This window comes from Arachis ipaensis, chromosome B5, assembly GCF_059453495.1.
Source record: "Arachis ipaensis isolate K30076 ecotype BB chromosome B5, ASM5945349v1, whole genome shotgun sequence".
In the NCBI taxonomy this organism is placed as follows: domain Eukaryota; kingdom Viridiplantae; phylum Streptophyta; class Magnoliopsida; order Fabales; family Fabaceae; genus Arachis; species Arachis ipaensis.
In genome coordinates, this window is record NC_142440.1 from 36374640 (window position 1) to 36397748 (window position 23109).

The 23109-nt window shown below is 39.3% G+C and overlaps 1 protein-coding gene and 1 non-coding gene across 2 annotated transcripts; one reads left to right on the forward strand and one right to left on the reverse strand.

Annotated features, from left to right (window-relative positions):
- Positions 1 to 2645: 2645 nt before the first annotated feature.
- LOC148563853 (uncharacterized) lies at positions 2646 to 3620 on the reverse strand (the record flags this gene model as incomplete). The annotated part of the gene is made up of 1 exon (XM_088486967.1): positions 2646 to 3620. A coding segment is annotated over exon 1 (975 nt), but the record flags the coding sequence as incomplete, so codon positions are not given.
- A 15029-nt stretch (positions 3621 to 18649) lies between these two features.
- Positions 18650 to 18753, forward strand: LOC148563854 (small nucleolar RNA R71). The gene has a single exon (XR_015885210.1). It is a non-coding gene; the product is annotated as a small nucleolar RNA R71 (small nucleolar RNA).
- The last annotated feature ends 4356 nt before the right edge of the window (positions 18754 to 23109 follow it).

The window sequence follows — 23109 nt, forward strand, 5'->3', positions numbered from 1 at the left end:
CGATCCCAACTCGCCGGTTGGTCCAAAACACAAGCTCTCAACATATCCTCTAGTGTTTGGATCGTCCTCTCGGATTGACCATCTGTTTGAGGATGATACGCTGTACTCAAGCTTAATCGAGTTCCAAAAGCTTTCTGAAATGCACCCCAGAATCTCGAAGTGAAACGAGGATCTCTATCAGAGATTATAGTAGCAGGTACACCATGGAGTCTCACAATCTCCTTTATGTATAACCGAGCTAGCTCCTCAAGGGTGTAAGTCATCCGAACGGGTAAAAAGTGAGCTGACTTCGTCAGTCGGTCCACGATCACCCAGATAGCATCAAAATCAGTCCTAGTCCTTGGCAATCCCGACACAAAGTCCATTGCAATACTTTCCCACTTCCATTGCGGAACCTCTAAGGGTTGCAACATCCCAGAAGGTCTTTGATGTTCAATCTTTACCTTTTGACAAGTTAAGCACTTTGAAACATATTCCGCCACATCATTCTTCATACTCGGCCACCAAAACATCGCCTTTAAATCATGGTACATCTTAGTACTTCCCGGGTGAATGGAGAATCCGCTTTTATGTGCCTCCTTTAAGATATCTTGCCTCAAAGTGCCAACATCCGGCACCATGATCCTACCCTTGAATCTCCATAACCCATCTTTCTCTTCCGACACTCTCCACTGTTTTCCTTGCTCGATAGCCGGTAACACCTTCCATAACGCTTCATCATTTTCATGAGCCTTTAGGAGTTCGGACTTAAAGTCGCTCGAGATTTCTAATCGGCTCAAACACAAGGTTCCAGATACTTCTCGAGCACCAATTTTTAGACTCTCGAATCCCTTGAGCAACTTCTCCTCTTGAAGCATCATCCAAGACGCATATAACGACTTTCGACTTAACGCATCCGCCACTATATTCGCCTTTCCAGGATGGTAATTTAACTCAAAGTCGTAGTCCTTCAACAATTCCATCCACCTTCTCTGCCTCATATTAAGCTCTTTCTGATCAAAGAGATACTTCAAGCTCTTATGATCAGAGAAAACTTGGAACTTAACCCCATAGAGATAATGCCTCCACACCTTCAAGGCAAACACAACCGCAGCGAGTTCCAAATCGTGCGTAGGGTAACTAACTTCATGAGGTCTCAACTGTCGTGAGGCATACGCCACCACATTATGGTGCTGCATCAGCACACACCCTAGACCCTTCAACGATGCATCACAGTACACCTCAAAAGGCTCGTTCGGCTCAGGTAACACTAACACAGGTGCAGTGGTCAACTTTTTCTTCAATGCCTGAAAGCTCTCCTCGCACTCAGGAGTCCAAACAAACAGAGTGTCTTTGTGAGTTAACTTTGTCAACGGCAAAGCTAATTGCGAAAAGCCTTTGATGAACCTTCGGTAATAGCCAGCTAAACCCAGAAAACTCCTTATCTCAGTTACTGTGGTTGGTTGCTTCCATTCCATCACAGCCTCCACCTTAGTTGGATCTACGGCTATTCCCCTCTTACTCACCACGTGACCCAAAAACTTTACCTCATCCTTCCAAAACTCACACTTAGACAATTTCGCATAGAGTTTCTTCTCCTTTAAAATTTGCAACACGGTCCGCAAGTGTTCCGCATGCTCTTCTTCGGTCTTGGAGTAAATTAGTATGTCGTCAATGAAGACAACAACAAATTTATCCAGAAACGGACGGAACACTCTATTCATGTAATCCATAAACACTGCAGGAGCGTTCGTCAACCCAAAAGACATTACAGTATACTCGTAATGACCATAACGAGTCCTGAAAGCAGTCTTAGGGATATCCTCACCCCTCACCCTTATCTGGTGATAACCGGATCGCAAATCGATCTTGGAGAAAACCCCAGCTCCTTGTAATTGATCCATGAGATCATCAATCCTCGGCAATGGGTATTTATTCTTTATGGTGACCTTGTTCAGCTGCCTGTAATCCACACAGAGCCGCATACTTCCATCTTTCTTCTTTACCAGTAATACTGGAGCACCCCACGGGGAAACACTTGGTCGGATAAAGTTTTTACCCAACAATTCCTCTAACTGAGACTTTAGCTCGGCCATCTCTAACGGTGACATCCTATAAGGAGCACTTGAGATTGGTCCCGCCCCAGGCACCAACTCAATAGCAAACTCGACCTCTCGGTTAGGTGGAAATTCCTCAATATCATCGGGAAACACTTCCGGAAACTCACACACTACCGAAATCTGATCCAACTTTTGATCATCACCCGAAACACCAGCGGTTAACAACAGGATACCCTGATATTCGGTTCCAGAACAGTTCACCATCATTGAATTCAAGTAATAATTATTCACCACAACCGGCCCTTCTGTATCCTCCGGCATAAAGTACACCGACTTGGTAGAACAATCAAGCAAGACATGGTTTTCGGATAACCAGTCCAATCCCAAGATAAGATCAAGACCGATCATCGGTAAGCAGATTAGATTATGGACAAAATCACGCTGCTTGAACCTAAACGAAACTTTCGGGCATCCTAGTCTAGTTACCATGGCTTCATGGGTAGCATTATGTACCTTTAGGTCATAACCTAAGGTTACGATCTTCAATCCTAACTCATGGGCTTTCTCAAATGCAATAAATGAATGCGATGCTCCCGAATCAAATAAAGCATTTAAAGTTTGACCAGCCATTTCATAGTTACCTCGAATGAGTGTCTCAGATCCTTCTGCACCCACAGCTGAGGTGGTGAACACCCGACCAGTCTGTTGTGCTTTCCCAGCACCTTGCTTTTGCTTCTCTGGACAACTTGCGGCTTTATGCCCCGCCTTTCCACAATTGTAGCACAAACCCCATCCGGCCTTGCATGGTACTCCCGGATGGTGACTCCCACACCTAGTACAAGCTTGATCATTCTGAGGCTGCTTCCCAAACCTTTTCCCTTGGGAGTAGTTGTTGTTGGGCCTCCTAAAAGAACCTCCCCTCTTGAAAGACAGACCTCTAGGTGCAAAGCTCTTCCCTCGGTTCTGTGGAAATGATCCTTTGTGACTTTCTTTCTCAGCGGCTGCCCTCTTCACACACTCTTCAGCAACCCTACACTTGTTCACCAATTCGGAGAAAGTCCTAATCTCCATTGGCCCCACCGAACCGAAAATATCACTCCGGAGTCCTCCCTCGTACTTAACACACTTCCATTCCTCATATTCCACCGGAGTCCCTTGACACATACGAGAGAATCTGAACAGCTCCTCAAACTTGTCAGTATACTCAGATACGGACATAGTACCCTGCTTCAGCTGCAACAATTCAAGCTCCTTGGCCGTCCTAGCAGAAGTCGGAAAGTACTTCTTATAGAACTCCTCTTGGAAGACATCCCAGGTGATATAATCATCACCCTGCTGCAGAAGACGACGGATACCTTGCCACCAATGCGACGCTTCACCTGTGAGCATATAGGTAGCGAACTCGACACGCTGTCCTTCAGGTACCACTTGTGCTTGCAGTGCTCGCTCTATAGCCTGAAACCATGTATCGGCCTCAGTCGGGCTAGTAGTTCCCTTGAACTTAGGTGGATTAACCTTCAAAAAGTTCGCCAGTGTCATCGGGCCCTGAACTCCACTTCCGTCATTACCATGGTTGTTCATCTGTTGACCAAGAGCCTCAGCAGTGGCTTGCATAGCAGCAGCCATATTCTCCAATGCAGTCATAAAGTTCACCGGGTCATTAGGGTTAGTCTCCGGCACACGAGCATTAGTACGACCTCTCCCACGGCCTCTACCGCGTCCACGAGGCGCGATTTGGTTCCTATACACACCAAACAATCGATATTAAGTTGATCAGTCTCAATATCGGAAGTTCAGTGCTTCAAAGTCCCAAATGCATGCTCATGAACGTTTATGCCAATTATATCAAGCAGATATACTAGTAGCACATAACATACACACAGAGAATGCACAGAAGCATAGTCAGTCCATTCCTCAGGCTCTACAGGAACGAACTGCTCTGATACCATAATGTAACACCCTACCATACAGAGTCTTATGCTTAAGTCATAATTCAGAGATGGCAAGGTATTACGACCTCTAAAACAAAAATTTAGTACGTATAGTAGTAGGAATGATCGATTATAACTAGGAGCCTTTGTAGAAAAAGGGGGTAAACAAAAACCGTAACTCGAACGCGCAACACTCCGATCGATAACGAACGAGCAAAGGATAAACCAACGCGAGATCATATATATACAAAAGAGTGTCAAAAAAACAGGAATATCAAGACTCAAAATCCGGCTGCGAAGATAACCGGTCCGAGCATAATAATATATACATATAATAAAATAAGGAAACCCCAAAGGAAACCCAAAGGGACACAAATACATAAAACCTATTCTCCAAAATCCCCTCTAGAAGGAGTCATCACAGTTTGTATTATTTAATGGAGATAAAAGTATCTAAACAAGATATATAAACCAAAACAGAGTCCCGAGAACAAAAGATCTTCGCTAATCCAGAAGTCTCCAGCATGCCTCAACGAGAAGCCTCGCGTCCTGCATCTGAAAACCACAAAATCCGCATGGGTGAGAACCAGAGGTCCCCAGCACGGTAACAGCTTCCACATATATAATACATAATAATAGAGGAAAGCCAAAGGCAATCCTAGAACTTCCTCCAGATAATATCAAAGCTTATAAACAAGCTAAACCATATAAGGGTATCTGACTAAAGATTCTTCAGTCTAACTAATACTTCCCTTTCCAATTCCTTCAAACCTCCCAACCACCAGCAGGAGTATATTATAGCAAACACAGTTATATCAGACAAAGAATATACAAATAGGAGCAGTTAAGACATTTAGACAATTAGCAAGTAATATGCAGTCAAATAGGCAATCTCAAACAATTCACATAGTATGCATATGATGAATGCCTGTCCCTAGTGGCTGATGATATCATCTGTCGGTTATAGAGCCAACCCGACAAGTCCTGGTAGCTAACCATTGGACTGTCCCTCTGTCATGCATCCCCAACTCGAGTTATACTCATCATAAACTTGATCATAATCATGATCCATATCCATCACCCTCATTGGTGAATATTTATCCATCACCATCACTGGTGAATATTTATGGGGGCGAGCTCATCCGGGCCTTTCACAGTGCCCGGCCACACTTACGACATAGGGTCAAAAGAGCTTCGAGTCTCAACCTGGAGCACATGGTGGCTAGCCATTGCTACTACCCAGGGAAACCCTCATCTCCAATGGTGGAAGTGCAAACCTTCACAATTCAATCAACATCATATATGCATTTATACTTGGCCATAAACATGGCTCCGCCGTAACACGGCAATAATCTAGCCATCCGGCTCACGGTTAAATCCATAACCAGCCAATTCATTAACAATTACGGCCCTTCGGCCCATGGCACAACAAGCACTTCCACCGCCATTCTCCGCATCTCACATAATCATCTTTGATCCTCAATGATCATTCATTTTTTTCCTTGCTTCACTCGCAAGTTACCACATTCACTAGCCCTTTTTCTCATGCTAGGCATATCATAATGATTTAAGACATAAGTGGTGAGATCGGAGGCTTAGAAGTATGAAATTTGGCTTTTAAAACTCAAAAATCAACTTTGGGATGAAAACAGGTCCACGCGTACGCGCACTCCACGCGCACGCGTGGATGGCGCTTTCTCGAAGAACGGCGCATACGCACCAAGTGCGCCTATGCGCGAGGGGTCATTCTGCTAAAAATTTTCTAAGTTAAAAGCTGCAGAATTTACAGATTCAAACCCCAATCTTCCGACGGACATAACTCCCTCATTTTAAATCGTTTTTCACCCGTTCTTTGAACGGCATGGACATCCCGGATCCAATTTCATTTCTAAACAGATTTGGCACAAATCAGAGATCCGTAGTCCAAGTTATGTCCCGTCAAAGTATGCCCAAAAAACCATGTTTTCATACAAAACCACAAGGTGCCATTTTCAAAACAAGCCACTTTCAACTCTTTTCAAAATCAATCAAACATGCCAATTTCAATCCTTCTCTTTGAAATCATTCAAAATGTACCAAAATCAACAACAAGCCATCCTCAACTCACACATTGACACTTTACCAAGGTTTCCAAAACCACATCCAACCATTTTAACACTTCTCAATCAAATGGCTAAAGGACAAACACAATATCATGTCATACATCCTTCCTCATCCCAATTTCCAATAATACCATTTCCAATTAACCATCATTATACATAATCAACATCATACTCACCATCAACATGGTACCACCCATCAATTCAACCTCAATCATCCATCAAGCATATATCACAACATGCATTTCTCATATTTCACACAATCAAGGCATCAATATTCATAATCACATATATGAACACATCATATATTTCAACCATTCAACAACACCAACAATTCAATGCCTATCTTAGGGCCTCTAGCCTAAGTATTTCCTACCACATTACATATTAGATATGGGAAACTAAAACCATACCTTAGCCGATTCCCCAAGCTCAACCGGAGCACTTCCAAACCACTTGTCCACAAGCTCTCAAGGTATCAACACCTCCAAGAACAGATTTTATCACACAAAACCCTCTTCCAAGCTTTCCAAAATCACCAATCAAGCTCCAATATTCACATATACACAACCTAAGCCACAATCATCATACCCATACACAACATCTCAATACCCAAACATCATAGAACAACAAATTATACTAGGGTTGAGAATCTTACCACACCCAAGGTCCAAGGAGACAAGATTAACCTTCTCCTTCAAGAGAGTTGGGTCCTATAACATCAAAGAACCCAAAATCTCAACATTTTTACTCATGAAACTCGAAATCAAGGGCTGGAATTTCAAACAGTAAAACGTGGCTTACCTCAAGATTAGTTGTATGGGTTTTGTAGAGCTCTCCGCGGTGAACGCGTGGCCGCAAACGGAGCGGCAATCGGAGCTCTAGATCAAAAGTTATGGTGGTTTGAAGATCAAGTGAGAGAAAGAACTTGAGAGAGTGTTCTTCCTCCCCTCTCTTCAATTTCAGCGTGTTTGAGTGTGTTGTGAGGAGAGAGAGTGCTGAAAACTAGAGTTTTGGTTTAGTTATGTTGGGCCAAGGGCCCACTTTGGGTCCGGTTGGCCCGGTTTGGCCCGTTCGGTCCAATCTTGGTCCGAATTCTATAAAATTGGTACCGAAATTCTCGTCTCAATTTCCTCTATCATATTAAGCCATAAAAATATCATTTTTGGCTTTCTAGAATAAATTCTCATATATGGGTTAATTAGCCGTTAATTAACCGGGTCTTACAGAAGTGCGAATGAATATCTTAGAAGCGAAATAAGATGAATTGAATAGAAAACAGTAGTACTTTGCATTAATCTTTGAGGAACAGCAGAGCTCCACACCTTAATCTATGGAGTGTAGAAACTCTACCGTTAAAAGTACATAAGTGAAAGGTCCAGGCATGGCCGAATGGCCAGCCCCCAAAAACGTGATCACAGGATCAGAATTACAATCCAGGATGGATAATACAATAGTAAAAAGTCCTATTTACAATAAACTAGTCACTAGGGTTTACAAAAGTAAGTAATTGATGCATAAATCCACTTCCGGGGCCTACTTGGTGTGTGCTTGGGCTGAGCTTGAATGTTACAAGTGCAGAGGCTCTTTCTGGAGTTGAACGCCAGGTTGTAACGTGTTTCTGGCGTTCAACTCTGGTTTGTGACTTGTTTCTGGCGTTTAACTCCAGACAGCAGCGTAGAACTGGCGTTCAACGCCCTTTTACGTCATCTAAACTCGGCCAAAGTATGGACTATTATACATTTCTGGAAAGCCCTGTATGTCTACTTTCCAACGCAATTGGAAGCGCGCCTTTTTGAGTTCTGCAGCTCCAGAAAATCTACTTTGAGTGTAGGGAGGTCAGAATCCAACAGCATCAGCAGTCCTTCTTCAACTTCTGAATCTGATTTTTGCTCAAGTCCTTCAATTTCAGCCAGAAAATACCTGAAATCACAGAAAAATACACAAACTCATAGTAAAGTCCAGAAATGTGAATTTAACATAAAAACTAATGAAAACATCCCTAAAAGTAACTAGATTCTACTAAAAACATACTAAAAACAATGCCAAAAAGCATATAAATTATCCGCTCATCACAACACCAAACTTAAATTGTTGCTTGTTCCCAAGCAACTGAAAATCAAATAGGATAAAAAGAAGAGAATATACTATAAATTCCAAACCATCAATGAAACATAGCTCCAATCAGATGAGCGGGACTTGTAGCTTTTTGCCTCTTGAATAGTTTTGGCATCTCACTTTATCCATTGAAGTTCAGAATGATTGGCTTCTATAGGAACTCAGAGTTTAGATAGTGTTATTGACTCTCCTAGTTCAGTATGATGATTCTTGAACACAACTATTTTATGAGTCTTGGCCGTGGCCCTAAGCACTTTGTTTTCCAGTATTACCACCGGATACATAAATACCACAGACACATAATTGGGTGAACCTTTTCAGATTGTGACTCAGCTTTGCTAAAGTCCCCAATTAGAGGTATCCAGGGTTCTTAAGCACACTCTTTTTTTGCTTTGGACCTTGACTTTAACCGCTCAGTCTCAAGTTTTCACTTGATACCTACACGCCACAAGCACATGGTTAGGGACAGCTTGGTTTAGCCGCTTAGACCAGGATTTTATTCCTTTAGGCCCTCCTATCTACTGATGCTCAAAGCCTTGGGATCCTTTTGCCCTTGCCTTTTGGTTTTAAGGGTTATTGGCTTTTTGCTCTTGCCTCTTGGTTTTAAGAGCTTTGGCTTTTTCTGCTTGCTTTTTCTTTTTCTTTCTATTTTTTTTCGCCTATTTTTTTTCTGCAAGCTTTGTTCTTTGCTGCTTTTTCTTGCTTCAAGAATCATTTTTATGATTTTTCAGATTATCAAATAATATGTTTCCTAGTCATCATTCTTTCAAGAGCCAACATATTTAACATTCTTAAACAACAACTTCAAAAGACATATGCACTGTTCAAGCATACATTCCGAAAACAAGAAGCATTGTCACCACATCAATATAATTAAACTAAGTTCAAGGATAAATTTGAAACTCATGTACTTCTTGTTCTTTTGAATTAAAACAGTTTTTTTAAGAGATGTGATGGATTCATAGGATATTCATAACTTTAAGACATAGTTACTAACTACTAATGATCATGTAATGAAGATACAAACATAGATAAGCACTTAACATAGAAAACGAAAAACAGAAGAAATAGGAACAAGGAATGAATCCACCTTAGTGATGGTGGCGTTTCCTTCTTGAGGAACCAATGATGTCCTTGAGCTCTTCTATGTCTCTTCCTTGTCTTTGTTGCTCCTCCCTCATTGTTTTTTGATCTTCTCTAATTTCATGAAGGATGATGGAGTGCTCTTGATGTTCCACCCTTAATTGTCTCATGTTGGAGCTTAGTTCTCCTAGGGAGGTGTTGATTTGCTCCCAATAGTTTTGTGGAGGAAAATGCATTTGAGGCATCTCCGGGATCTCATGGTGATGAGCTTTATGCGCCTCTTGAGCTCCATGAATGGGCTCTCTTGCTTGCTCCATCTTTTTCTTAGTGATGGGCTTGTCCTCTTTAATGAGGATATCTCCCTCTATATCAATCCCAGCCGAATTGCATAGGTGGCAGATGAGGTGAGGAAAGGCTAACCTTGCCATTGTGGAGGACTTGTCAGCCACTTTGTAGAGTTCTTGAGGTATAATCTCATGAACTTCCACTTCTTCTCCAATCATGATGCTATGGATCATGATGGCCCGGTCTATAGTAACTTCAGACCGGTTGCTAGTGGGAATGATCGAGCATTGAATAAACTCCAACCATCCTCTAGCTACAGGCTTAAGGTCCAGTCTTCTTAGTTGAACCGGTTTGCCTTTTGAGTTAATCTTCCATTGAGCTCCTTCTACACATATGTCCATGAGGACTTGGTCCAACCTTTGATCAAAGTTGACTCTCCTTGTGTAGGGGCGTGCGTTCTCTTCCATGTTTGGCAAGTTGAACGCCAACCTCACATTTTCCGGACTAAAATCTAAGTATTTCCCCCGAACCATGGTGAGATAATTCTTTGGGTTCGGGTTCTTACTTTGATCATGGTTCCTAGTGATCCATGCATTAGCATAGAACTCTTGAACCATTAAGATACCGACTTGTTAGATGGGGTTTGTTAGAACTTCCCAACCTCTTCTTTGAATTTTATGTCGGATCTATGGATACTCATTTCTTTTGAGTTTGAAAGGGACCTCGGGGATCACCTTCTTCTTGGCCACAACATCATAGAAGTGGTCTTGATGGGCTTTGGAGATGAACCTTTCCATCTCTCATGACTCGGAGGTGGAAGCTTTTGTCTTCCCTTTCCCTTTTCTAGAGGATTCTCCGGTCTTAGGTGCCATCAATGGTAATGAAAAAACAAAAAGCTTATGCTTTTACCACACCAAACTTAGAATTTTGCTCGCCCTCGAGCAAGAGAAGAAAGAAAAGATGAAGGAGAAGAAGAAAAGATGGAGAAGAGGGGGAAGGTGTGTGTTTCGGCCAAGAAGGGGAAGAGAGGGTTGTGTTGTGTGAAAATGAGGAAGAATGGAGGTTATATATAGGGAAGGGAGGGGGGTAAGTTCAGCCATTTAGGGTGGGTTTGGGTGGGAAATTGGTTTTGAATTTTGAAGGTAGGTGGAGTTTATGAGGTAGGTTTATGGGGAAGAGTGGATGGATGTGAGTGGTGAAGAGGTGATGGGGAAGAGAGATTGAGGTGATTGGTGAAGGGTTTTGGGGAAGAGTGTTTATGGGATTGTGTGAAAGAGGGGTGAGAAGAAGTGAGTGGAGGTAGGTGGGGATCCTGTGGAGTCCACAGATCCTGAGGTGATCCTGTGGGGTCCACAGATCCTGAGGTGTTCAAGGATTTACAACCTTGCACCAAATTAGGCATGTAAAATGCCCTTGCACACAACTCTGGGCGTTCAGCTCCAGGTTGGTGCTTGTTCTGGGCGTTGAACGCCCATTTGTAGCCTATTTCTGGCGTTGAACGCCAGAACTATGCTTGTTCTGGGCGTTCAGCGCCAGCTCTCCTCCAGGGTACATTTCTGGCGTTCAAACGCCCAGATGCTGCCATTTCTGGCGTTCAGTGCTAGAACCATGCTCTGTTCTGGCGTTGAACGCCCAAAACATGCTTCTTACTGGCGTTTAAACGCCAGTAAGGTCTTCCTCTAAGGTGTGATTTTTCTTCTGCTGTTTTTGATTCCGTTTTCAATTTTTATATTTATTTTGTGACTCCACATGATCATGAACCTAATAAAACATGAAAAAAAATGAAAATTAGATAAATAAACATTGGGTTACCTCCCAACAAGCACTTCTTTAATGTCAATAGCTTGACAGTGGGCTCTCATGGAGCCTCACAGATGTGCAGAGCTTTGTTGAGACCTCCCAACACCAAATTTAGAGTTTGGATATGGGGGCTTGACACCAAACTTAGAGTTTGGTTGTGGCCTCCCAACACCAAACTTAGAGTTTGACTGTGGGGGCTTTGGTTGACTCTGCTTTGAGAGAAACTCTTTATGCTTCCTCTCCATGGATACAGAGAGAGATCCTTGAGTTGTAAACACAAGGTTGTCCTCATTCAATTGAAGGATCAATTCTCCTCTGTCCACATCAATCACAGCTCTTGCTGTGGCTAGGAAAGGTCTTCCTAGGATGATGAATTCATCCTCTTCCTTTCCAGTATCCAGGACTATGAAATCAGCAGGGATGTAAAGGCCTTCAACCTTTACTAACACGTCCTCTACTTGTCCATAAGCCTGTTTTCTTGAATTATCTGCCATCTCTAGTGAAATTTTAGCAGCTTGTACCCCATAGATTCCCAGTTTCTCTATTACAGAGAGGGGCATGAGGTTTATCCCTGAACCAAGGTCACACAGAGCCTTAAAGATCATGGTGCCTATAGTACAAGGTATTATGAACTTTCCAGGATCCTGTCTCTTTTGAGGCAATGTCAGTTGATCCAGATCACTTAGTTCATTGGTGAACAAGGGAGGTTCATCTTCCCAAGTTTCAATACCAAATAATTTGGCATTTAGCTTCATGATTGCACCAAGGAACTTGGCAGCTTGCTCTTCAGTAACATCCTCATTCTCTTCAGAAGAGGAATACTCATCAGAGCTCATGAATGGCATAAGGAGGTTCAATGGAATCTCTATGGTCTCTAGATGAGTCTCAGATTCCTTAGGTTCCTCAGAGGGAAGCTCCTTATTGATCACTGGACATCCCAGGAGGTCTTCCTCCTTGGGATTCACGTCCTCTCCTTCCCTAACAGGTTCAGCCATGGTGCTTATGTCAATGGCCTTGCACTCTCCTTTTGGATTCTCTTCTGTATTGCTTGGGAGAGTACTAGGAGGGATTTCAGTGATCCTTTTACTCAGCTGGCCCACTTGTGCTTCCAAATTTCTAATGGAAGACCTTGTTTCATTCATGAAACTCACAGTGGCCTTAGATAGATCAGAGACTAAATTTGCTAGGCTAGATGGATTCTGCTCAAAATTCTCTGTCTGTTGCTGAGTGGATGATGGAAAAGGCTTGCTATTGCTAAACCTGTTTCTTCCACCATTATTAAAGCCTTGTTGAGGCCTTTGATCCTTCCATGAGAGATTTGGATGATTTCTCCATGATGGATTATAGGTGTTTCCATATGGTTCACCCATGTAATTTACCTCTGCTATTGCAGGGTTCTCAGGATCATAATCTTCTTCTTCATAAGAAGCCTCTTGAGTACTGTTGGATGCAGCTTGCATTCCATTCAGACTCTGAGAAATCATATTGACTTGCTGAGTCAATATTATGTTTTGAGCCAGTATGGCATTCAGAGTATCAACTTTAAGAACTTCCTTCTTCATAGGCGTCCCATTATTCACAGGGTTCTTCTCAGAAGTGTACATGAACTGGTTATTAGCAACCATGTGAATGAGTTCTTGAGCTTCTGCAGGCGTTTTCTTTAGGTGAATGGATCCACCTGCAGAAGTGTCCAATGACATCTTTGATAGCTCAGATAAACCATCATAGAATATATCCAGGATGGTCCATTCTGAAAGCATGTCAGAAGGACACTTTTTGGTCAGTTGCTTGTATCTTTCCAAAGCTTCATAGAGGGATTCACCTTCTTTCTGTCTGAAGGTTTGAACATCCACTCTAAGCTTGCTCAGCTTTTGAGGAGGAAAGAACTTGGCTAAGAAAGCCGTGACCAGCTTATCCCAAGAGTTCAGGCTATCTCTGGGTTGAGAATCCAACCACACTCTAGCTCTGTCTCTTACAGCAAAAGGAAAAAGCATGAGCCTGTAGACTTCAGGATCTACTCCATTAGTCTTAACAGTATCACATATCTGCAAAAATTCAGTTAAGAACTGAAAAGGATCTTCAGATGGAAGTCCATGAAACTTGCAGTTCTGCTGCATCAGAGAAACTAGCTGAGGTTTCAGCTCAAAGTTGTTTGCTCCAATGGCAGGAATGGAGATGCTTCTTCCATGTAAATTGGAATTAGGTGCAGTAAAGTCACCAAGCATCCTCCTTGCATTATTATTATTTTCGACTGCCATCTCCTCTTCCTGTTCGAAAATTTCTGACAGGTGCTTGCTGGATAGTTGTAATTTAGCTTCTCTTAGTTTCCTCTTCAGAGTCCTTTCAGGTTCTGGATCTGCTTCAACAAGAATATTCTTGTCCTTGCTCCTGCTCATATGACAAAGAAGAGGGCACAGAAAAATAATAATAATAGGGATCCTGTTTACCCAAGTATAGAGGTTCCCTTTAGGTGAGTGGAAGAAAAGGAGAAGAAAAGAGAGAGAGGAAATTTTTGAAAATTGTTTTTGAAAAATGGTTAGTAATTTTTGAAAATAGTTTTTGAAAAAGGTTAGTGATTTTTTTTCGAAAATTAAAATAAAAAAATTAAAATAATTAGTTAATTAAAAAGAATTTTTGAAAAAGAGGGAAGATATTTTCGAAAATTAGAGAGAGAGAGTTAGTTAGGTGGTTTTGAAAAAGATAGGAAACAAACAAAAAGTTAGTTAGTTAGTTGAAACAAAATTTTGAAAATCAATTTTAAAAAGATAAGAAGATAAGAAGTTAGAAAAGATATTTTGAAATCAAATTTTGGAAAAGATAAGATAAAGAGATATTTTGAAATCAAATTTTTGAAAAAGATAGAAAGATATGATTGAAATTAGTTTTGAAAAAGATTTATTTTTTAAAATCACAATTAATGACTTGATTCGCAAGAAATCACAAGATATGATTCTAGAACTTAAAGTTTGAATCTTTCTTAACAAGTAAGTAACAAACTTGAAATTTTTGAATCAAAACATTAATTGATGATGTTATTTTCGAAAATTATGATATAAAATTAAGAAAGATTTTTGGAAAATATTTTTATAATTTTCGAAAATAACTAAAAAAAACTGAAAAAAAAAATTTTGATTTTTGAAAAAGATTTTGAAAAAGATAAGATTTTTAAATTGAAAATTTGATTTGACTCATAAGAAACAACTAGATTTTAAAATTTTTTGAAAAAGTCAAATCTAATTTTCGAATTTTATGAGAGAAAAAGGGGAAGATATTTTTTTAATTTTTGAATTTTTAATGATGAGAGAGAAAAACATGAAAAATGATGCAATGCATGAAAGTTATAGATCAAAACAATGAATGCATGCAAGAATGCTATGAATGTCAAGATGAACACCAAGAACACTATGAAGATCATGATGAACATCAAGAACATATTTTTGAAAAATTTTTAATGCAAAGAAAACATGCAAGACACCAAACTTAGAATTCTTTAATGCTTAGACACTAAGAATTCAAGAATGCATATGAAAAACAAGAAAAGACACAAAACATGCAAATGCAAAGATCAAACAAGAAGACTTACCAAGAACAACTTGAAGATCACGATGAACACTATGAATGCATGAATTTTCGAAAAAATGCAAGATGCACATGCAATTGACACCAAACTTATAACATGACTCAAGACTCAAACAAGAAACATGAAATATTTTTGATTTTTTTTATTTTATGATTTTTTTGTATTTTTATTTTATATTTTTCAAAAATCATTTTGAAAAAGAAAAATAAGGATTCCAAAATTTTTAATATGAATTCCAGGAATCTTATGCTCTTTAGTCTAAAGCTCTAATCAAAGGGTCAGGCATGGCTTAATAGCCAGCCAAGCTTTAGAATGGAATTACATCCATTGAGGTGATTAGTTGAAGACCAATCCCAAAGGAGTTTGGATATGGCTTTACAGCCAGCCAGGCTTCAACATGCTTTATGAAACACTAGAATTCATTCTTAAAAATTCTGAAGAAAAATATATTTTTGAAAATATTTTTATTTTTTATATATTTTTTTTGAAAACAGATGAGAAATTTTTGAAAGATTTTTGAAAAATTTTTGAAAATAAAGCAAAAAGAAAATTACCTAATCTGAGCAACAAGATGAACCGTCAGTTGTCCAAACTCGAACAATCCCCGGCAACGGCGCCAAAAACTTGGAATGCGAAATTGTTACTCAGGTTGTGAATTGTTGTTCGAAATTGATTCCCTGGCAATGGCACCAAAAACGGATGCACAGAACCATGGTCTAAACATATCTTCACAACTTCGCATAACTAACCAGCAAGTGCACTAGGTCGTCCAAGTAATAAACCTTACGTGAGTAAGGGTCGATCCCACGGAGATTGTTGGTATGAAGCAAGCTATGGTCACCTTGTAAATCTCAGTCAGGCGGATAAAAATTGATTATGGAGTTTTCGAATATAATACTAATTAAACAGAAAATAAGGATAAAAACACTTATGTAATTCATTGGCGAGAATTTCAGATAAGCATGTAGAGATGCTTTCGTTCCTCTGAATCTCTGCTTTCCTGCTGCCTTCATCCAATCAATCCTACTCCTTTCCATGGCTGGCTTTATGCAAGGGCATCACCGTTGTCAGTGGCTACATCCCCTCCTCTTGTGAAAATGATCCAAGATGCCCTGTCACGGCACGGCTAATCATTTGAGGTTCCCGATCATGCTGGAATAGGATTTATCCTCCTTTTGCGTCTATCACTACGCCCAGCACTCGCGAGTTTAAAGTTCGTCACAGTCATTCAATCATTGAATCCTACTCAGAATACCACAGACAAGGTTTAGACTTTCCGGATTCTCTTGAATGCCGCCATCATTCTAGCTTACACCACGGAGATTCTGATTAAGAGATCTAAGAGATACTCATTCAATCTAATGTAGAACGGAAGTGGTTGTCAGGCATGCGTTCATAGGGAATGATGATGATTGTCACGTTCATCACATTCAGGTTGAAGTGCGAATGAATATCTTAGAAGCGAAATAAGATGAATTGAATAGAAAACAGTAGTACTTTGCATTAATCTTTGAGGAACAGCAGAGCTCCACACCTTAATCTATGGAGTGTAGAAACTCTACCGTTAAAAGTACATAAGTGAAAGGTCCAGGCATGGCCGAATGGCCAGCCCCCTAAAACGTGATCACAGGATCAGAATTACAATCCAGGATGGATAATACAATAGTAAAAAGTCCTATTTATAATAAACTAGTCACTAGGGTTTACAGAAGTAAGTAATTGATGCATAAATCCACTTCCGGGGCCCACTTGGTGTGTGCTTGGGCTGAGCTTGAATGTTACACGTGCAAAGGCTCTTTCTGGAGTTGAACGCCAGGTTGTAACGTGTTTCTGGCGTTCAACTCTGGTTTGTGACTTGTTTCTGGCGTTTAACTCCAGACAGCAGCGTAGAACTGGCGTTCAACGCACTTTTACGTCGTCTAAACTCGGCCAAAGTATGGACTATTATACATTGTTGGAAAGCCCTGGATGTATACGTTCCAACGCAATTGGAAGCGCGCCTTTTTGAGTTCTGTAGCTCCAGAAAATCCACTTTGAATGTAGGGAGGTCAGAATCCAACAGCATCAGCAGTCCTTCTTCAACCTCTGAATCTGATTTTTGCCAGAAAATACTTGAAATCACAGAAAAACACACAAACTCATAGTAAAGTCTAGAAATGTGAATTTAACATAAAAACTAATGAAAACATCCCTAAAAGTAACTAGATTCTACTAAAAACATACTAAAAACAATGCCAAAAAGCGTATAAATTATCCGCTCTTCAGTCCACATCCATCACAGCTCTTGCTATGGCTAGGAAGGGTCTTCCAAGGATGATGGATTCATCTTCATCCTTCCCAGTGTCTAGGATTATGAAGTCAGCAGGGATGTACATGTCTTCAACCTTCACTAAGACATCCTCTACAAGTCCATAAGCTTGTTTCCTTGAATTGTCTGCCATCTCTAGTGAGATTTTAGCAGCTTGTACCTCAAAGATCCCTAGTTTCTCCATTACAGAGAGTGGCATGAGGTTTATACTTGACCCAAGGTCACATAGAGCCTTCTTAAAGGTCATGGTGCCTATGATACAGGGTATTAAGAATTTTCCGGGATCCGGTTTCTTCTGAGGTAACTTTAGTTGCCCCAAAGCATTCAGTTCATTAATGAGCAATGGAGGTTCATCCTCCCAAGTCTCATTACCGAATAACTTGGCATTCAGCTTCATGATTGCTCCTAGATATTGAGCAACTTGCTCTTCAACAATATTTTCATCCTCTTCAGAGGAAGAATACTCATTAGAGCTCATGAATGGCAACAGTAAGTTTAGTGGAATCTCTATAGTCTCTATATGAGCCTCAGATTCCTCTGGTTCCTCAATGGGGAACTCCTTAGTGGCCAGTGGATGTCCATTGAGGTCTTCCTCACTAGAAATCACTGTCTTTTCCTCCTCTACAGGTTCGGCCATGTTGGACATATTGATGGCCTTGCACTCTCTCTTTGGATTTTCTTCTGTATTGCTTGGGAGAGTACTAGGAGGGAGTTCAGTAACTCTTTTACTCAGCTGACCTACTTGTGCCTCCAAATTTCTAATGGAAGATCTTGTTTCAGTCATGAAACTGTTAGTGGTCTTACTTAGATCAGAAATTATGGTTGCTAAGTCAGAGAGGCTCTACTTAGAATTCTCTATCTGTTGCTAAGAAGATGATGGAAAAGGTTTGCTATTGCCAAACTTATTTCTCCCATAATTATTATTGAAACCTTGATTAGTCTTCTGTTGATCCTTCCATGAGAAATTTAGATGATTCCTCCATGAAGGATTATAGGTGTTTCCATAGGATTCTCCCATATAATTCACCTCTTCCATTACAGGATTCTCAGGGTCATATGCTTCTCCTTTAGGGGAGGCTTCTGTAGTACAGCCAGATGTAGCTTGCATTTTAGTCAAGCTCTGAGAAATCATATTAACTTGCTGAGTCAATATTTTGTTCTGAGCCAATATGGCATTCAGAGTATCAACCTCAAGAACTCCTTTCTTCTGAGTCATTCCATTATTCACAGGATTTCTTTTAGAAGTGTACATGAACTGGTTATTTGTAACCATTTCGATGAGTTCTTGGGCTTACGCAGGCGTCTTCTTCAGATGGAGAGATCCTCCAGCAAAGTGATCCAATGACATCTTGGACAATTCAGACAGACCATCATAGAATATACATAAGATGCTCCATTCTGAAAGCATGTCAGAATGACACCTTCTGATCAATTGCTTGTATCTTTCCCAAGCTTCATAGAGGGATTCACCTTCCTTTTGTCTGAAAGTTTGGACTTCCACTCTAAGCTTGCTCAACTTTTGAGGTGGAAAGAATTTGGCCAAGAAGGCATTGACCAACTTTTCCCAAGAGTTCAGGCTTTCTTTAGGTTGTGAGTCCAACCATATCCTAGCTCTGTCTCTTACAACAAAGGGAAAAAGCATAAGTCTATAGACCTCAGGATTAACCCCATTGGTCTTAACAGTGTCATAGATTTGCAAGAATTCAGCTAAGAACTGATGAGGATCTTCCAATGGAAGTCCATAAAACTTGCAATTCTGCTGCATTAGAGAAACTAATTGAGGCTTAAGCTCAAAGTTGTTTGCTCCAATTGCAGGAATTGAGATGCTTCTTCCATAGAAGTCAGAAGTTGGTACAGTAAAGTCACCAAGCATCTTCCTTGCATCTCCACCATTGTTGTTATTTTCGGTTGCCATAACTTCTTCTTTTTCAAAAATTTTTGTTAACTCCTCTCCATAGTGTTGTGCTTTAGCTTCTCTTAGCTTCCTCTTTAGAGTCCTTTCAGGTTCAGGATTTGTTTCAACAAGAATGTCTTTATCTCTATTTCTGCTCATATGAAAAAGAAGAGAACAGAAAAGAAGAGGAATCCTCTATGTCACAGTATAGAGATTCCTTTATGTGAGTAGAAGAATAGAAGAATATAATGAAGAAGGGAGAAGAAGAAGAATTCGAACACACAGAGAGGGAGATGGTTCAAATTTTAAGAAGAAGAGATGTTAGTGAATAAATAAAATAAACAGAAAGAGATGAGAGAGAGAGTGTATTCGAAAAATATTTAAAAAGAAAAGAAAAATATTTTTGTTTTTATTTTAATCATTAGTTAGAATTCAAAATTTAAGAAGAGAAATAAAATTAAATTGAAATTTAAAGCAATTAGTTAATCAAAAGGAATTTTGAAAAAGTTGTTAGTAGTTTTCGAAAATTAATGAGAGAAAAGTAGTTAGGTGATTTTGAAAAAGATAAGAAATAGTAAACAAACAAAAAGTCAAGTAGTTAATTGAAAAAGATTTGAAAATCAATTTTGAAAAGATAGGAAGTTAGAAAAGGATTTTGAAATTGAGTTTTGAAAAAGATATGATTGAAAATCATTTTGAAAAAGATTTGAAAAAAAAATTAAAAAGATTTAATTTTTGAAATTAAAGTTGATTACTTGACTAACAAGAAACTAACAGATATGATTCTAGAATTCAAAGGTTGAATCTTTCTTAATAGGCAAGTAACAACTTGAAAATTTTTTACTCAAAATATTAAATGTTAGCAATAAATTTGAAAATATGAAATAAAATTAAGAAAAAGATTTTGAAAATCAATTATGAAATTTTCGAAAATACTGAGAAGAAAATTGAAAAAGATTTGATTTTTGAAAAAGATTTGAAAAGATAGAATTTTTTTTTTAAAATTAAGATTTTGACTTGACTAGCAAGAAACAACTAAAATTTAAAACTTTTGACTAAATCAATTCAAATTTTTGAAATTTATTAGTGAAATAAGGGAAATATATTTTTTGATTTTTAAATTTTTAATGAGGAGAGAGAAAAACATCAAAATGATGCATGCCATAAAAATTTAAGATCAAAACAAGTAATGCATGCAAGAACACTTTGAATGTCAAGATGAACACCAAGAACACTTTGAAGATCATGATGAACATCAAGAACATATTTTTAAAAATTTTTAAGAAAATAAAGACATGCAAGACAACAAACTTAAAAATTTTTAAACTTTAGACACTAATAATTTGAAAATGCATATGAAAAATAAGAAAAAACACAAAACAAGAAAATCACAAGATTAAACAAGGAAAATCATCAAGAACAACTTGAAGATCAATGAAGAACACATGATAAATTTTCAAAAATTTTAAGAAAATTAAAAAGATGCAATTGACACCAAACTTAAAATTTGACACTAGACTCAAACAAGAAACACAATTTTTTTTGTTTTTATGATTTTATTAATTTTTTTTTGTGATTTTTCAAAAATTATTTTGGAAAAGAAATAAAGAGATACAAAATTTTTAATAAGAATTCCAGGAATCATGCAATGTTAGTCTAAAGCTCCAGTCCAAAAGATTAGACATGGCCAAATAGCCAGCCAAGCTTTAAGTGAAAGCTTCGGTCCAAAAGATTAGACATGGCCAAATAGCCAGCCAAGCTTTAGCATAAAACATACAAGCATGTCAATGAGAAGTGGAAGCCTCAGTCGAAAAGATTAGACATGGCTTAACAGCCAGCCAGGCTTCAACATATCTCATGAAACTCTAGAATTCATTCTTAAAAATTCTGAAGAACAAAATTTATTTTTTGGATTTTTCGACATTAAAATAAAAAGTTTAAACATAAAATAAAATTACCTAATCTAAGTAACAAGATGAACCGTCAGTTGTCCAAACTCGAACAATCTCCGGCAACAGGGCCAAAAACTTGGTGCGTGGAAATCGTGATTCACACTTTTCACATCTCCGTACAACTAACCAGCAAGTTCACTGGGTCGTCCAAGTAATAAACCTTACGTGAGTAAGGGTCGATCCCACGGAGATTGTCGGCTTGAAGCAAGCTATGGTCATCCTTGTAAATCTCAGTCAGGTGAATTCAAATGGTAATGAGGTTTTAATAATTAAAAGATAAATAAAACATAAAATAAAATAAAGTTACTTATGTAATTCATTGGTGGGAATTTCAGATAAGCGTCTAGAGATACTTTGTTGCTTTTGAACTTCTGTTTTCCTATTTCCTTCTTCCAACCATGCATTACTTCCTTCCACGGCAAGCTGTAGGATCCTCTTAGTGAAAATGGTCCTCTACGGTTTCTGCACGGCTAATCAACTGTCGGATTTCTCGTCTCGGATGAAAAATACCAGGTACAGCTACCGCATGGCTAATCATCTGTCAGTTCCTGCTAGCGTTGAAATAGAATCCATTGATCCTTTTGCACACTGTCACTGCGCCCAACATTCACAGGTTTGAAGCTCGTCACAGTCATTCCTTCCCAGATCCTACTCGAAATACCACAGATGTAATACCCGGTCTAACCAAAATTTAGTAAATAATAAGTTAAATAGGAGCGAATATGGTTGGAAGATTTGGCAATTGGAATTTGATAATTTAAATATGATATTTGGATTCAGTGAATTTTTCCGAGTCGGAAAATATAGTTTTCTGCGTAAAAGTGCGCAGTGGAATTTTGACCGGCAGTACCGGCTGAGATCTGTCTAGTACTACAACTGAGGAAATTGATTATGGGTAAATAAGATTAAGAAATGAGGAATTATAATTAGGAAAGGTAGAAATATTTAAAGTGCGATTTAGAGCGCTAATCTTAAAGGTTTTGGCCCAAAATTGGGCCAATGGGCAAAAATAAGTGAACCGGGCCTAAGTGGGCCCAAGACCCAACATATATAAACATTAGTTGTGAGCATTTCAGCTCATTTTACCCTAAAAAGAAGGGTTGGGGCGCTGATTTGAGAAGAGAGAAGAGAAGAGAGAAAACCTAACTCTCTTTGATCTTCAAACCACCATAACTTGAGCTACGGAGCTCCGATTGACGAGCCGTTTGCGGCCACGCATTGCTCTTCTCATCCTCTACAATTCTATCTAAGTTTGGTGGTAAGTATTTCATTTATCTCTGCCCAGTTTTCGAATTTCCCCACTGTTACACGTTTTTGGGTAGTTAGTGTTGAAATCTTATGATTTTGGGTGTATAGGGATACTCCAATATGGATTCTAAGTGGGTTCTATCCCTACTTCATATGGGCTGAGGTAAGAAGTGCTCAAACCCTTGTGATTTGTCATTTTTATGAGCCCTAGGTTGATGTATGTATGTGACATTGGTTATGTTAGTGTATTTGGTGATGTTGGTGCACAATTGGGAGATTGGTATTGCTTGAGGAGCTTTGGTAAGGCTTGGAGCTAAGGTTGGTGAAGAATTCCAAAGAAGAGGCTCAATTGGTTTGGCTACAAGAGGTACGGTTTAAGTTTCATTTAAGTACCATGTGTTGTGATGAGAATTCCTAGGCTAGATGCCCCTAGGATTAAGTTTGGATTGTGTAAATGGTTGGTGCTAATATGCATAGTTGATATGTAATGTGAATTAATGATTGGGTTGAGAATTGTGTGACCTTGTATGCTTGGTGTATTGAGAATTTGATGTACTGGGTAACGAGTATTGATTTGTGGTTTATGCATTTAAATTGTGAAAATTGGGCCGGAGGCCGTGAATTTTGGGCCGGAGGCCGGAAAGAGGTAAGAAAGGTAAGTCGATGTGTGCATTGTATGATGGCACAAGTGATTGGATGAATTTCAGATAATGAATATATGAATGATTAGGTTGGTTATTGAATAATAAGGTTTGAGAAGTTGAAGTGTGGA